Source organism: Glycine max, chromosome 11, assembly GCF_000004515.6.
Source record: "Glycine max cultivar Williams 82 chromosome 11, Glycine_max_v4.0, whole genome shotgun sequence".
Lineage (NCBI taxonomy): Eukaryota > Viridiplantae > Streptophyta > Magnoliopsida > Fabales > Fabaceae > Glycine > Glycine max.
Window position 1 is genome coordinate 2,413,312 of NC_038247.2, and position 17,794 is coordinate 2,431,105.

The following is a 17,794-nucleotide window of genomic DNA, read 5'->3' on the forward strand; positions in this document are numbered from 1 at the left end:
AACTTGCAACTAACTATGAATGCTTCTGTATATCGAGCCAAGACTCTTCCTACTACTAGCAATTTACTTCTTTTTTTAAGTAATCATGCAGGAGTAAAAAAAAAACTTGAACTCAACTCTAGATGACTGACGATGATTAAATTGAAATAATTTTGTATCAGTTACACATTGAAGGATGTTACCTACTAATTTAATATCATCATGTGTAAGTTCAGAGAGCCTAGGCACGACAGAACAGACAGACAGTTGGTGAAAACATAAATTATAAGCTATGATTGTACCATCAAAAGCATTTGATCTAACAATGAACACAATGAAATATTTTTTACCTACTATAAAAAAATGAAAAAAAAAAAAAAAAAAAAAGACTTTACCCAGTTGCTGCAAAGAGAAGGAGAAGAAGAAGTAATAATTAAGCATCAGAAACAACACTAAGGTCGTCATCTTCGGCCGGAGCTGGCAAGTTGAGATCTATGAAGCTCTCTTTCAATCTAAAAGAATCATTGTTAGCGGTCGAAGACGAAGAAGGCATGAGGTGAGATCTCTTGTGGCCACCGAGTGCTTGACCAGACCCAAACACCTTGGAACAAAAAGGGCATTGGAAGGTTTTACTATCGTTACCTGAACCTTCGCAAATGCTTCTGTGACCGCCCAATGCGCGTGAAGATCGAAACGTCTTCCCGCAGCTCTGACACTTGTGCTTCCCGCGAACTCTCCTCAACTTGATCTCTACTGATCTCCCACCCTCTTCTTCTTCTTCGACAACATCATCATTACTAACAACGTTGTTAATGATGATGATGTTGTTGTTGTTGTTTTTACTCCATCGGTCTCTCGACAACATCATGAGACACATGGCGACATCTTCCTCGGGAGAAGTGTCGGAGACAGAGCTCACGGGCTCTGGCGACTCCATGAAACTGAGTTTGGCCTTTTTTAGTTCAGAATTCACGGTTCTTCGGGTCCGCTCGGATCGTCGGCGAGTTGGGTTCTTTGACTCCGTCTCGCTTTCCCTGTCTTGAACCACAGAGGCCATGTTAAACTCGGGATCTGCGAGTCGGAAGCATTTCTTGGGATTCTCTCTTAACCCATAAATCAGAGACTTTTCATCGTGTGTGGCTTCTTCTGAAGAGGAATTAGAAGAGAAGGAAGCAGCAGAGGGAGAAAGTGGTGGCTTGGGGGGAAGAGGGAGGGTGGCTAAGTGAGCCTTCATGTGGCCACCGAGGGCTCTGCCATTGGAGAATGTTCGGGAGCAGAGCTTGCATTTGTGCCGCTCCATTAGAGAGAGTCAGATACGTTTGTTTTTGGTTTGGTTTCTTTGGGGAATTTGGGAACTAAAAAAGGAGTGGGTAACGAGCATTCCTCCACCAATAAGACACACAACCCAAAAGTTATGGTTGTGTTGTGTGCATGTTGTTATTATTATTAAAATTAAAATATAGATGTCTCTGTGTACGTATTTATATGGGCTGTGATTTGGGAAGCGTCAACACAACAGATTGGAACACTGGCATTCATTGTTCGGTGGCACCAAAATTAACAAAGTGTGATCGTGAACAGGGAAAAAGAGCAACAACCAACATGCACACCTTGTCAGTATGGAATAACTTTTTTTCATTTACTGTCTTTCTGTTTCTCAAACTCTAAATGGGTCTATCAAAACAAACCCTCGTATTTTCTTTTACAAAATAGGATCCTATTCATCAGTATAAAAAATAAATTACATTGTAAATTCATCACAGATTACTGTGTATAATACTTATACTAACAGTGATTTTCTCATTATGAGACTAATTTTTTCAGCTGAATTCAATCCTCGCCGGCAAGAAACATACATATTAGTTTAAATAATTTAATTTTATAATTTTGTTGAAAGTTTTGTCTTTTTTAATTTTCTTTGATAAAAATAGATTCTTAATTATTATTAATCAAAAGTATCTTCTACGTTAATACTTTTTTAATCTAAAAATACAAGAATAAACACGGAGGCAACCTAACTATTGATAAGAGATATTTATTAATTTTATTCATTATCTTTAATAGGATCTTCTTTCCTAATCATATTTTTTTTATTTACAAGATTCAAACCTAAAATTTTGCTTAAAAGATACTAAATTCAGATCAGTCAAACCAACAACTTGTTAATAATGATAAAAGATTTAAGTAATATATATGAGGTATTAAAAAATACTAGAAGCATTATCTCTTTGATAGTGCACTTCTAATACTCCCTGGATGATTGATTAGAATTTTATTAAAAATTATCAAAATTAATTATTTTTAATAAATTTTAGCAAATCATAGAAAGTCTTTAAGCCAGATTCTCACATAGAGTGGTAACATTCCTCATGAGTTCTTAGGTTTGATCATTATTCATTGTACACATAAAAAAATACATGAATATTTCATCGTTATTCAATAACAGTATTTTTATCTCTTGTTTTTTTTTTTTAAAAAAAATATTCATTCAATGCATAGAAATTAACTTGTTAATACTGCCAAAGTACTTCAGATAATAATTACTGTAAACCATTAGGGAAAAGTGGCTAATGAATTACCATCATTCGGCGAAGAGAATTGGAACATATGAACATTTCTAATTGCAATTCAATGTTATTGACATTTTGTTTGGCTACTGTAATTCAATATTTGAGAAACAAACTATGCAGCTAAACAAAAGTTCCATAATCGACTAGCATTTGGCTGTGATATGCAACTCTCTAATAGTAAATGGTTGGTATTATGTTGCAAATTATAATAAAGATGACTATAATTGGCGTTCGGATACTATATCATCGTTATCATGCTAATGGAAACTTTCCCTTTTTTTTTTCTTTAACTTTTACCAAGTAAATAAATGATCAATAATTATCAAAATTAGCACAACATTAAAAGCTATCCGTCATACTTTGAAAAATATCAAGAAAAAATCAAAATTAAATTGCTTCTTAGCATGATGATCAGAGATATTTTGGTTCTGAAACAAAAAATAGTTGTCATCTAATAATAATATAAAATAGTTTAACATTATCATTCAATCATAAAATCATTTTTAATATTATTACAAAAGTTATTAAACTTATGGTAATAGTAATTTATTAATTATTGAATGATAATATTTTATTTTAAACTCTCGGTGCCTCACTGGTATATAATTAGACTATTTTCTCTTTTTTTTATCCTTTCTTATTGATTCATAAGATTTGACAAAAAAAATTAATTAGTATACAATTAAAAACTTATAATTCGAAAATTAGATTAATGAAAATTACTAGTGTGGGGGATAAATAACAGAAAGTGATATAAGTTAATCTTCCAGACACACGAGTAAAACCTAATATCCCAATATATAATCTTGTTAAGATATCGATTTTTTTCCCACATATATTGGGGTCAATATTTTCCTGTTACAAAATTTGATCCTTTCCTAAAAAGCGTGGTTTGTTTTTATCACATTTATCCCTGAATAAATTTTAAAATCTAAATCTCCGTATCTATAGTAAAAAGAAAAAAAGTTGCGGGATATATTTACTTTCAACCATTTGAAATAACAAGCTAGTATATAGTTAAAAAAAAGTCAGCAAAAAGAAATATAGTTAAAAAAATTGTTTAAACTCCTCTCCGCCCTCTTCTTTTTCTTGGGTTTTATAAAGATTTTTATTTCAGCAAATTTCATTTAAAAAAAACATTGAAATCAATGCAAAATAAAGTTATATGCCACAAACTTTGATATTATTTTTTTATTCCTTTAATTAGATATTCCAATAAATATAATTATGATTGGAGAAATATTATTTATGATTTTAACGACATGTGTTACTATTACATATCACTCTTAGCAAAATTTAAATCTCAAATCTTTGATTTGTCACTAAATTCATTTTAAAGGTAATTAAACTATACATTAAAATATCCATGAAATATAAAAAAAAAATAATTGGAGCAAAATAACCGCCCCCCAATCAATTATTCATTCATTTGTCTTCTGAGTTCTGAGGTTTTCGTACGAAAAAAGTAAGTATTTTTAACCTAGTAAAAACGCAGCAAAAAGCAATAATAGTGAGGAACTGGTGTTATCTTGAATTCTTTGTGGACAGCATGATTAATTAATGAATTAAATGTCATAAAAATTCTGTTAGTATAGGCAGCGCAGTGGTGTCAGTGGCATCTGTCCTAATAGCATGCATTTGGTGATTGACAACCTGTCGTGCGCAACCTCTCACCATGAGACATGTCAGTTTCATCTCGAATAATAAGATGTGTCTCCTTTCAGTAAATCCACTCTTTAAAATCATAACACGATAATACTATTATTTCACTCATTAAAATTATTAAATGGCGATTAGTTTCTCTATTACAAAATGTAGTTATTTAATTTCACATATTAGAAAATGGTAGGCCAAAAATTAAAAGTAAATTTTTTAAAAATAATTTCAGGGGTTATATTGACTAATAACATTTGCTTTTTTATTTCTTCCATTTATACCTTTTCTTATTTTTTTGACTTTTCAATTTTTTAATACATTAGGTTTAATTAATATTTGAAAATTCAAAAAATTGAAATAGTATTTTTTATAATTTCAAGAGTAAAGTTGACTAAGTTTATAGCTTGAAAGGCTAATTTTGATGTATTGTTTAATTTTTTTTTTCCATTTATTCCTCTCCTCATTGTCTTTTGCCTTCTCTTTTTAATATTTTTTAAGATATCAAGATACTACGTTAGATATTTAACTAATATAAATTGAGTCAAATTAAATTATTATTTGTGACAGATTTGCCTCAGACTTTTTATATAATTATATTCCTAATAATTTGACCTCTGCATTGTTCAACTTTTCCATATATTCATTTCCTTATTTTCCTTTTTCTTCTATTTTTTTTATAAATATCAAGATACTAAAATAGATATCATGAATATTTGATCATTTTAAAAATTAAAATAACATATTTTTTATAATTTCAATGACTAATTTTTTATATCATTCAATTTGTTCCATTCATTCCTTTGATCCTTTCCTTTATATTTTTCCCTTTCCTTAATATATTAGATATTAGATATTCAACTAATCTAAATTGAGTCAGATTTAATTATAATTATTACAAGTGATAAAAAAAATTTCTAAAGAAATTTAAATATAATTATATTGATAATAACTTTAATTCAAAAAATATAATTAAGTTAAAATAATCCATCATCGAATAACATATGTATTTAATGATTTGTTTCTTCTTAATTTATTAAACATACACAATTTAAATGTTAAAAAATAAAATAACTCGTAATAAGGAAACAATGTTAAAAAATGTCATGGTTGGAAAGTTGGTCAACTCGGATCTAATATGTTTGAATTCAGTGAATAAAAAGTTGATCAAGTCAAAGATAAATGATTTTTTTTTGGTTTACAACCCAAATGAATAAATTTGATGTAATACTGCTATTTTAATATTTATTAATTTGGATATGTCATAAAACTATCTTAAAATACACCACAACATTACTCTCAATTAATTTGAATAAAAACATCAAATGAGCCATAAAAATTGGCATGCCTAGTAACTCATGTGTGATATTTAAAACGTCTTTCTAGTTATATCACAAATCTTTTAAATAAATTTCTAAAGAAATTAAAAAATCTAGTATACTCGATATGTGATTTGATAAAAAAAAAATTATTATATAGATTCTCAATGAAAAATTATCATTCCATTTAATTTAATTGGGATTCCCTAACATGTCTCTTGAAATGAGTAACATAAAACTTAGAATTATGAATGTATTGAATACTCCCTATTAAAAAGGGAATTTGTCTATGGTCAATTCAATAATAAAAAATATGAAACTATAAATATAAATTTATAATTGTAAAAAAAAATTGTAAAATTAGTTATTCCATATGTTCAAATAAGCAAATATATCATGATTGCAGACGTCTATACACATCACATATAGGTTCAAGGACATCCTAACAAAACCATCGAGGCAACATTCAGATCTAAAAGATGGAATGAAATGATACATAGACAAGTAAATCTCTTATGAATTTTAGAATAATTAATCAATTTTTGAAGATTTTACATTTGAAGGGGAGTAGACTACTCAAAAACTTTATTTTTCATTTCTTTTCTGTCTTAATTCAGAATTGGATAAATAATTAAGAAAATAAAAAAAAATATGTGAATGAAATGTTGATATACTTTGTTACACCAAAAAAACACTGTATAATTAAGTTATTAGTTTAAATGTTCAAATTATAAAATTATACAATCACAATGATTTACTATAATTAACTTTTATGTGTTTGAAAAAATACAATTGAATTTGGAAAAAAAAAATCAATATGCTGACATTTTTTTTAGTCATTAGATTTTTTTTTTGTTCATTTATATATCTGACATATTTTTATAGCATTTTTTAGTCTTTACTATTAGTTTTAGTCAGTTTAATGATGTGATTAGCAAAATGAAAAATGAAGAATGTTATTTAAGATAGTTACAGTAATAAAAGAATATTTTGAATCAAGAAAATTAAATTATTTTTATGTATATAATCAGATCAATTAAGAGATGTATTTGTTGTTTTATATGAATAAGAATTTTTTTTGTTACATTTTTATATGAACTAGCATTGGAATCCATGCAATGCAATGCAAAAATTTTTAGTAAAAAAAAGAGAATATTTTGAATCAAGAAAATTAAATTATTTTTATGTATATAATCAGATCAATTAAGAGATGTATTTGTTGTTTTATATGAATAAGAATTTTTTTGTTACATTTTTATATGAACTAGCATTGGAATCCATGCAATGCAATGCAAAAAATTTTAGTAAAAAAGAGTGATAAAAAATATACTAATAAAATTAAATGTTTAAATTTTTAAAAATAAAAGGTGAAAATTGTCAAGTCATTGTGACGGCTTGATTACTTATGGTTTCATTTTATAATTTATTTTATTTTTTAATATATAATGAACAATAATTTTTTTTATTGATTTTAACATTGTTATTACTTTTCTATTCACTAATTTACTTTTAACATTATACTTTTTAAAAATAATTTATTTTCAATGTATTACTTTTGTTTAACGAGGATTGTTTGTTAATTAAACTGAATAATGATTAATAATAATGGGAAGAAGTTGTTGAAATTGATTTGCAGTGCTTGATCCCTGTGGACTTTGATCCAAACAGGCCTTGCCATAAATTAATCTTGGTATATATAATAGGCATGAGGCATTGCATTTTGCATGCGAAACGGAGAGATAGATGAGGGACCACGATCGACGACTAAACTTGACAGATTATAGAATGGCCCACATGCATGGCTACACCATTTACTATTGCTCCTCTTCTCTGCATTAACCAGATAAGCTTTTAGCTCACTCATGCCAATTGCTCAACTATAAATTAACTATTTTTTTACAACATGAACAGGAGTTGGATATATGTGGGGGCAGTACCTTTGTCAAAGGCAGAAAAAATCATAATTAATTATTTTACATGTATTATTATTTATATGAATTAATACTTTTAAAATATATATCATATAATTAGTTAATTACAGGTTTCTCATTATAAAATAATTAAGTAAATATATGTTAAAAATATTAATCTCATCAAGTCTTTTCCCATTTATACACCATTCAATAAAATGATGTCAATTTCGCCCTCGATCTTAAAACCAATTTGATGTTAAAAATAACATTGATGTGATGACCATTTAAACACGATAATGCTTAATTAAGTATTTGAAGAATCAAAAATGGATACTTACTTGATTAAAAAAAACTTTTGAAGAAAGAATTATTATTATTTTCGATAAAGAAGAAAGAATTTTCTATAAAGTTAATTATTTAGAAGAATAATATGGCGAACATATGAATACCAAAGGAAGAAGGCAAGAGTAAAACTTGGGTGAGTTATGACTTATGAGAATAAATTTTCATTTTTTGTTGGGCTCTGAAATGTCAGCGCTTCATTTGTCTTAGCAGACATAAGAATATTCACAGTATTATATAAACAAAGAGAAAGCGATGAATGGATAGTTGGCGGGTCAACTAGAAATTGATGTTGCATATATAATGCATCTTCTGGATTGGCGTTTAACCAAATTCCCGTAAGCCAAGGGCAAAAAATTACATCACAAGACTTTTCGATCTGATTAATTAGGAAATCAGATAACAAAAAATAGCCGAGGTTTGTGAAATTTTATAAATTAAAGATATAAAAGTTCCATTTGTTTCTTGTATCAAAATATTGTTGATTTGATGTTCTAAGACCGCGAGTCGGTGACTTGGTTGTTGCTGTTTTTAGTAATGGCAATTTGTGCTGGGAAGTCAGTGGCAGTCCCATGAGGAAGTGCTACAATTTATAATTACCACAAGAATATGCCAAAGTGATAACAGCCATGTTCAATTTGCAGTATTTATTTTATTTTAGGGGATGGTGTGGAATGAGAAGTCAATTTGTAATTTTTAGACTTTGAAAAAAAAAATATTCTAAAAATGAACTTTGAAGACAGTGATAAAATAAATATAAGTGTAGCTAGAAAAATGTAAAAGGATACATCCATTTTATTTAATTCACCCTAATATATTAGGTTTGGTTAAAATTATGGAGAAAACATTAACCATTAATTCTTACAGCGGTAATTAAGCTTTATGTAGTTCTGTTTTTTTTTACTACCATAGTATGTAAGGGCTGGAAGGAATTTTGACCGCTGGTTTCTAAAGGCCTCTCCCACTTAGTTGGATGGACATGGCATATCGGTGAAGTCGGTTACTGATTCTGCGGTAGGCAGAGCTTTGTTTTATGCCCTCTTCTCTCTCCCCTGCTCACCGGCAAACTCATTCAAATAGTATAAAGCCTGTCTAACAAAATAAAATAAAAATTAAGACTACCTACAAATCAGTACCAACATTGTTGTATAAAATTGATACATTCAAATTAGGTATACTAGTATAAGAAAATACTACACATACACACGAGCACACGAGGATTAACTTGCAATTATATATCACTTCAATTATTTATGTTAAAATGGAACAACCATCAATATATAATTAATGAGTATGTATCTATTATGGGTGTAATTCTTTAACGGCTGGGTATGTCCCGTTTATTATTGTATCATTTTGGGTTTAATATAATTTACATTTTTAAAAAAAAAAATGAGTATGTATCTATTATGCGTGTAAAATTGTTTTTGCATTGATAATCAATTAAATTTCTGTATTTTGCTACATTAGATCATATTGTTTTAATTAAATTAAAAACAAAAACCCTAAAAACCTTATAAATGAGAGTTGAGTTTTGAGATAGGGAAGTGGGGCATAGGAGGTTGGCCCAAGAAAATTGGGGTATAGGAAGGTGACCGGAAGAAAAAAAAAATGAGAAGTTGAGATTTTGAGACAGGAGAGTAGGGCAGAGGAAGATAACTGGAAAAATGAGGGATAGGGTTTTGAAATTGGGGGAGTAAGGTAGCTTAAAAAATGGAAGGTTGATGTTTCGAGATGATGAAGTCGGGAAAAACGGGGGCTGAGAATTGAGATGGGGAAATTAAATCCAATATGATTCAATTCAATTTATCTAGATTTAAATTGGATTGATTTACCACTTTTTTTAAATGGTCTACAATTATAAAAAATATATATGATCAAATACACAAATTAATTCAACATCAAACATTGGATATCACATATATAACTCATAAGTCATAACATAGTATTTGAATAAAAAAATCATGGGTATTTATAAATAATTATTAATATTTATCAATTGAAGAAGTGGGGTGTAAGTAACCTGTTGCCTTTCTTTTTATCAGAAAAAATAAGGTTAAGAACTCAAATTTATCAATTAAAAATTATGAAAAAATGCTTGTAATTAAAATTAAAATTATGAAAATAATATATACAGACCGTTTACACTGGGATGTACTATTTGTTAAATTTTATAATAATCATGTTAAGAATCATATACAATATAATCTTTTATTGATTAATAATGTAAAACTTTACATTCAGTACATGTCAATTCGACTTCGACTCTTCAAATTTTACAAGGATTAGAATTTGAGACCTGGAAAGTAGAAACGTAATTAACTTTTTGTATTGATACAAAAAATGTTAGTCACATGGATTACCAGATAAGAGTGAGCAATCTAAACTAAAATAATGAGGATCCAGGACCAAGACGTGAAGAAAAAGGTGTTGTCCTCAACTATTCGTACATATATGGCCGCACCAACCGGTTTATACTCTCACCAGAAAGTCACCATAAGCAACATCAACACAGCATAGATATATATACAACACAATGTGATTCAAGCAGTGAGATCTTTCAAACGACCCACCTATCTTGTCACAACATGTTTTTTTCGATATATTATTCAATTACATCCAACAACAGCAGAGCAGTGTCACGATATTTTTTTGCTTGTACCTAGCCAGGGGTTAAATTTTGCTTCACTTGCATCTTAAAATGTCGCACCTATATATATATGACCTAGAGATTTTATAAAGAAGAAAGAAAAACAACAACGGTGTCATGACTCATGAGTCATTGCTTCAAACCCAAGAGACCTCTGTCTTTCTACAATGTGCTCTTGGGAATTCTGTGTCACCAATACGTCAAAGGGAACAGCTGTTTCAAGATTCTGCAAAAGAAAAAGTTGAAAATATGAGTGCTTTTATTTTACTCAACTCCATTACATTCTAAAGCACATTGTTGAGAGCACATATTACATATTGCTTCCTTTATTAATAAATAAATCAATAGTTTAATACATGCTGATTGCCCGTTGACATTAAGCTTATTTAAATGCATTAGTTGTGTTGGGATCCCTCCTTAATTGGAGAGGTTCTAAAAAATTTTAAAACTTTTTAAAAAAGTATAAAATTTTTTAGAATATCTTGAAGCTGGTGAAAAAATGTGAAAACCTAAATATTCTTGAGATGTGTGGAACCTTCTAGAACTTTATGAAAGCGTATGGAAGGATATCAAAGGGAGTAGAAGAGTGTGGAAACTCCTAGAATGTGTGAAACATTCTAGAGAGTTAATTTTCACCCTAAAATACAAGTAATCTCCACCATTCATTATGGAGGTGGAGTAATATAAACACGAGTAGAGTTAGAGAGCCTTTTTGAGAGAGAAGATAGATAACTTGAAAAATCTCTATCTTCAAGCTTGAGTGAACCATTATAGAGTCCGTCAATCTTGTAAATATATCCTTGTAATTCTAATTTTAGTATCATTTTGTACAGTGAAAAAATCTCCCTATTGGAGAATAATTATGTGCTCCCATTATTACCTTTAATTATTAAGTGTTTATGCTTCTATTATTACTTTTAATTATTAAGTGTTTATCTTAAACTTAACGAAGCAGGAAAATATGAGGTTTTTCCAACAAGTTGTTATAGCAAGGATTGAAATGAACCATATTTAAGCAATTTATTCTTATCTCATAACCGACTTAACCAAACCTCGTTTTTTTCCCTCTGCTTCTAGCGGGATGACACAAGTACATTTTACACGTTGACATTTGAAAAACACGTTTAAGATAAAAGAGGCGTCTCTGCATCACACTCACACTCTAAGCCATCTCCACCTGCGTGTCCTTCTTTTCCTTTGGCCCAAAGAACCAAGTAGAGCCCAGTGAACATGAGAAACATGCCTGCAAGACTGTTATACAGTGTTGTAGTGAGGAATATGATTTGCAAAAGTAAGTAAGTAGATACTAACAGTAGCTAGGAATCTTAACAATGTACCTTCCAATACTAATAGTGTCTTCTAGGGTAACTGCTGAGAAAACAACAGAGCAAACTGTACCAATTGGGTTAAACATGGAGACATACACTGGCCCTTTCTTCTTCAATGCCCACCCATTGAAGCTCAGGCATATTCCACTCACAGCTCCTGCCTGTGCATTTAGAGTTTTTATGCCTTTAACACCCATCACAGTGATAATATAAAAATTAAAAAGTTGCAAGCATTGTTGGTAGAAATGTCCATACATTATCCTTGCGAACATTTCACTAGATACCATGCTTTGCTAAGTAATAATGAAAATTTAAACCTAGATTACTCTATTCAATTCTCTGGCCCATGCTATCACTGTTTCAACATGCAAGATACTGAAATTATTAGGTGACTTAGAACCCCCAAAACCATTTATCTATGATTCTAACTAAATTGTACTTATATGTATTCAAGTTTTTTAATTTATGGAAAAAAAATTAATGAGTTAATTTCATGTCATGTGGAGATTAACATAAACATGAATCATATGATCTAAGATTACTTAATAATTTCTCATAAGAGTAAGTTTCAAACTAAACATGAAATAAATTATTTTGGTTCTCTATATATATTCTTCTTTGGACATGTTCAGGTTATTATTGTATATTAAATGTGAGACAAAACTTAGATGTCAATAATTAAAAAAAGAATTTAATGTTTATATATAATATAAAATAATTTTATACTGTTATTCAATTATAAATTATCGTTTGAATTACTTTAAATTAATTATTTTAAAATTCAAAAAACTTATTACATGGTAAATTATGATTGGATAAATAAATATAACTCTTTTTCTCTTAAAAAAATAGAGATATTATTTCATATGTATTTTTGGTGTTGTTGTTTAATTAGAAAAGTTTTATCTCAATAATTTACATAATAAAAAAGATTTCCATTAACTGACAATATGAATCACTGAAATGTTACTTTAATTATGATGGGAAAACAACAGATAAAAACACTTACAAAATTGCGTCCAAGTTTTGTTGTTAGGACACCTTTATATTCGAACCTTACAAATAAAATAATGAGACAGAGTGGGAAGAATTACCAGAATAAAAAAGCCAACCAAGTCTCCAGACCTCACAAGTAGCCAATTCATTTCGTTGTCTTCGAGAAACTGAAAAATTGCAGTCAAGAACGCCCCAATCAAGGACGTTATTGCACCCAAGGACATGGGTGCAGGAAAATCTCCAAGAGCAAAAGCCTGCAATAGCACCGATTTAAGTAGAATTGTATCCTCTTAATTTCTTATTTGATCAAAAAGTTACCTGCAGGACAACGTTGCTTGACAAAATGAAGACTGCAACCACGAGATAGAGGCAACCGAGTATCTTCTGTATGTCAAAGGCAAGACCAGATGGTAGTGGCGGTGTTAATTCGACTGTGGCATTTTTCACGGTTTCAGGATCAGAAATGCTTTGCATTATGCTCATTGTGAGAGCGCCCAACACACAAAGCAATGTTCCCAATATTTTTACTTTGCTATACTTGTTGCTTAAGTTGACTTTCTCTAACCTGCCCAATGCAAGAATTGTAACAGTAAGCTTTTGTGACATTTTTGTCTCAAATGTGCATTGTTGGAGCAGTAAGCATATTCCTTATTTTTGTCTCAAATGTGAATTGTAACATTTTATTGCTCTAACAAAATAGCGGTGCATATGTCCAGCTGTTTTTCCAGATATTTTTTCAACACATAATTGTTTTGGGCTAAAATAGTTGCATCCTTTGCAATAAACCCTTTTTATTTCCTGATTTACCCATCAATTCAAAGCAATAATAAAACTACCAAAACCCAAATAAAATAAGATTACCCAGAAATCCATGCGATGATGAAGATAAGACCTGGGGCAATGTTTGGCATAGCAGTTCCCATTGCTGGCGAAGTTAGATTGATTCCTTTGAGGAATAAATACTGGAAGATTAGTCTGCATAACAACGGCCATGAGAAAGAAAAACAACAACGTTGTATCATGTTTTAGAAATATGAAGAACCGAATCATAAAAAGGAAAGTAAAAAACTATTACGTATAATTAGAGAAGGCGTTTGTGGCAAAAAGATTGCAGGGGTGAAAAAAACTCCACTAACGTTAGAACCACTAAGGCAGAGAATTATTAATATTATAAATTGGATAAACCTTAAAATTATGGGATTGTTATATGATTTGACTAGTTGTCTTTCTTCTCCATAAATATCAATTAGGGAAACATTATTTCAATTTCAACTTTTATTTGGTTCAAAGTTCAAACACAACCTGCAATTGGACTGCTGAATCACTGAAGAGAGGACAAACAAAACAACAAAATAATCAACTTTGATGCATTACCGATATGTCATTCAATGATGTAATAGTATGAAGATTCTAGCAATTCAAAATAGTTTCCACTTCCGAATAAGAGACAAAGCGAATTGAGAAAATAATTTGATGCTTGAGGTAGAACCTATATGCGTAAAATATGGATTTCGAAAAGAAATGATAGAAGAAATTAAATTAGATTTCCTTACCCTCCAAATGAAAGAAAAAATAGCTGTGCAATAAATCTGAAACTGCAATGCTTGGGCCAGTTACTCCTGCAACAGATACAAAACATAATGAAATTAATCTTCAAATAAGGCTCATCTTGACTTAATATAGAAAGTTAAAAAAAAAAAAAAAGGAATTTCTACATTTCATTTAGGGGAAGTAGAGAGAAAGGACCTTTCAACAAAAAAAGCAATGGGGAATAGAATAAGGAATGTTGCCAAAGAAGTTAAAATGATAATGGTAAGAGAGCTGAATCCCAGTGACATAGAATAACTCATCAACACAGCATTCCCTGCGTAGATAAATTGGACTCCTATCAATCCTCCAATTATTGCTACATCTTCCATAGCTCCCCCACTCATCTTTTCCATCATCATCTTCACCTTTTCTTCCAAATTTTTTTTTTTTTATCAAAATGCCTCTTTGTTTTCTGTTACCAAGAGAGGATACTTATATTGAATCCTATCCTCTCTTCATTCTCTGTTCCGTTTTCTTAACAGCACAGCCAACAATGTCTTAAATCCTCTCCAATTGTGTTTTGAAACTAGATTGCATTTGTTTGTTTCACTTTCAGGAAATGGTAATGCGTGTGCAAGCAACTATGTTTCTTCTGAATTTGCATCTCATGGGAAATCTTTGGCTCATTCCTTGTTGGAACCAAGCTAACCTTCACGATGTTTGTGTCCATACCAACCTTGTCTCCCTATGGTCTGACCTGTTTTTATTTTGGTCCAGTTTTCTGTTGTCCGATATATAAATAGCGGTGATTGATTGGTTAGCGTTGAGATGATTCTTTTTTCTAAATCTAGATTTTTTTCCTCAAGAATAGAAAAGGATTACCCCTCCTGCTTTCTACTTAACAGATGAAATAGAAAATTTGATAGATATTTGTAAAAAGTTCACGAATGGTTTACGAAAATGTGCATGCAATGAACGGTGTGGAAGTGAGTTTGAATAATGTATTCCGTGCGTGCAGACATACATGTCTTGTGCCTTGGTGGTGCCCCTGCAACAAAAATTCCACCCCTTCTACGTGGGCATATCCAGAATCAAAGGTATAAATCTGAAAAATGAAAAACTAAATGGAACGTAGCTTAGTCCTCAAATAAATCAACGACAGACGCCTAACTATTTTTGGGTAATTAACCAAAACAGAGCGAAAAGATATTAGAATGGTCAGTTAAAACTTTCAACGATATATAACGCAGTGTTAAGAGAATATCTGAACATGTTTTTTCAAGTATTTATAACTTCAATAACAGAACTACTGTTACAATAATGATAACTATAACAGGTTACACATTATTTAAACATCAAACAACACTAGAATATCAAAATATTTTTTAATAGCAATTCTAAAATAATTAACCTCTTCAAACATACTACATACACTGTATACAAATTTTTATTTTTTATTATTTTGTTTTGCTTGCTTAGCATTTTCTTTGATCTTTTGTTATTTTCTGATACAATAAAAAAGGTTACAGATGTACTCTTGAGTCTTCACACACATTTTTCCTTCCAATCATTTGGGAACTCAAGGAATCGATATAGAATAAACACTCATATTAAAAGAATGAATTATAAGTAACTGGCACCGGGAAAGCCATGCGAAGGTTTCTCTTTCTCTATAACGAAGCACGAAAATTCCACAAACCTCATATTCATCTTGCATTTCCATCGCCCTTAGCATATAGTAATATCGGAGACAGTCATTTCAATTTGGTGGATGTTTCTGCCCAAAGTGGAACCAATGCTGAGTTGGCGCTATTTGAAGCCTCTCGTCGTGGAATTAAACCAAATTCCTTTGCTCTTGTTAACCTACTTGGATTAGCCAGTAACCTGAACTGCCCCTCATTCGGACAACAACTCCATAGTTATGTTATACGCTCTGGCTATTTTTCCCATATTCATGTCTCCACCTCTCTCATCAAACTTTACGTCAGAACGCACTCTTTTAGTGACGCACACAAACTGTTTGTTGAAATTGCTGAACCGAGCGTCGTTACTTGGAACACTTTGATATCCGGGTACGTCCACACCGGCCAGTTTCGAAACGCTTTGTCATTCTTCACGCTCCTAGACAGGTCCCACGTTTGTGCCGACGCAGTCTCGTTCACGTCTGCTTTGTCTGCCTGTTCCCTACTGAGTCTCTTCAAACTGGGAAGCTCAATTCATTGCAAGATAGTTAAAGTGGGCATGGCTGATGGCACTGTAGTTGCAAATTGCTTGATTGTCATGTATGGGAAATGCGGCTCTCTTGAACGTGCTGTTCGGATATTCTCTCAGACCATTGAGAAGGATGTTATTTCTTGGAATTCAGTCATAGCAGCAAGTGCAAACAACGGAGACATTGAACTTGCTTATAAGTTTTTGCACCTTATGCCCAACCCTGATACTGTGTCCTATAATGGGTTGATAAATGGAATTGCTAAGTTTGGAAATATGGATGATGCTGTTCAGGTTTTGTCAAGCCTGCCAAGTCCGAATTCGTCTTCCTGGAATTCTGTAATTACGGGATTTGTGAATAGGAATCGAGCTAGGGAAGCTTTGGATATATTCCGTAAAATGCACTTGAGAAATGTAGAGATGGATGAGTTCACATTTTCAATCATTTTAACTGGAATTGCTGGTTTGTCTGCCTTAACGTGGGGGATGTTGATTCATTGCTGCACAATAAAGTGCGGTTTAGATGCTTCAGTATTTGTTGGGAGTGCCCTAATTGACATGTACTCAAAATGTGGGCAGGTTAAGAATGCTGAATCAATCTTCGTCCATGCACTGCCTAACAAGAATTTGGTGAGCTGGAATGCAATGTTATCTGGCTATGCTCGCAATGGTGATTCTGTACGTGTTATCCACCTCTTTCAGTCTCTGAAAATGGAAAGAGAGATAAAGCCTGATGGTATCACGTTTCTTAACCTTATATCCGTATGTTCCCATAGTGAAATACCATTTGAGGTTGCTATTCGTTACTTTGAATCTATGATTGATGAATATAAGATTGCACCATCCATTGAGCATTGTTGTTCAATGATACGGCTCATGGGGCAGAAAGGAGAGCTGTGGAGAGCAGAAAGGATGATACATGAACTTGGTTTTGAGTCATGTGGGGTGGTTTGGAGGGCTTTGCTAGGCGCTTGTGGAACACAGGCAGATCTACAAGTAGCAGAGATTGCAGCTGCCAAGGTGATTGAATTGGAGAGGGATGAAGATTATGTTTATGTGATGATGTCTAACATGTATGCATCTTGTGGAAGATGGGAAGACGTAAATGCAATTAGGGGATTCATGAGTAGGAAAGGAATTAGGAAAGAAGCGGGTTCTAGTTGGATAGAAATAGATAGCTCTGTCTCGTCTCTATGAATCCACAAAAATAACAACTCAAAGAGAATATATCTGCCGATTTTAAAATCTATATATATTACTGATTTTCGTCATACTTTAGTTTATTTGTTATTTATTTTGGCTA

The 17,794-nt window shown here is 31.2% G+C and overlaps 3 protein-coding genes across 3 annotated transcripts; 1 reads left to right on the forward strand and 2 right to left on the reverse strand.

The window, feature by feature from the left end:
* Positions 1 to 121: 121 nt before the first annotated feature.
* LOC100811637 (zinc finger protein ZAT9) lies at positions 122 to 1,637 on the reverse strand. Its single transcript, XM_003538690.5, has one exon. It carries the CDS (start codon positions 1,277 to 1,279, stop codon positions 413 to 415), a length of 867 nt encoding a protein of 288 aa, XP_003538738.1. The 5' UTR covers positions 1,280 to 1,637; the 3' UTR covers positions 122 to 412.
* A 9,857-nt stretch (positions 1,638 to 11,494) lies between these two features.
* Positions 11,495 to 15,172, reverse strand: LOC100784734 (WAT1-related protein At5g47470). The gene is made up of 7 exons (XM_003538795.4): positions 14,497 to 15,172; positions 14,304 to 14,369; positions 13,612 to 13,725; positions 13,069 to 13,315; positions 12,849 to 13,004; positions 11,764 to 11,915; positions 11,495 to 11,677 (listed from the first exon to the last, which is right to left on the reverse strand). The coding sequence occupies exons 1-7, from the start codon at positions 14,697 to 14,699 to the stop codon at positions 11,551 to 11,553; spliced, it is 1,065 nt and encodes a 354-aa protein (XP_003538843.2). The 5' UTR covers positions 14,700 to 15,172; the 3' UTR covers positions 11,495 to 11,550.
* Positions 15,173 to 15,930: 758 nt separating this feature from the next.
* Positions 15,931 to 17,688, forward strand: LOC100812166 (putative pentatricopeptide repeat-containing protein At5g47460). Its single transcript, XM_003538691.4, has one exon. The coding sequence runs from the start codon at positions 15,931 to 15,933 to the stop codon at positions 17,686 to 17,688; it is 1,758 nt and encodes a 585-aa protein (XP_003538739.1).
* The last annotated feature ends 106 nt before the right edge of the window (positions 17,689 to 17,794 follow it).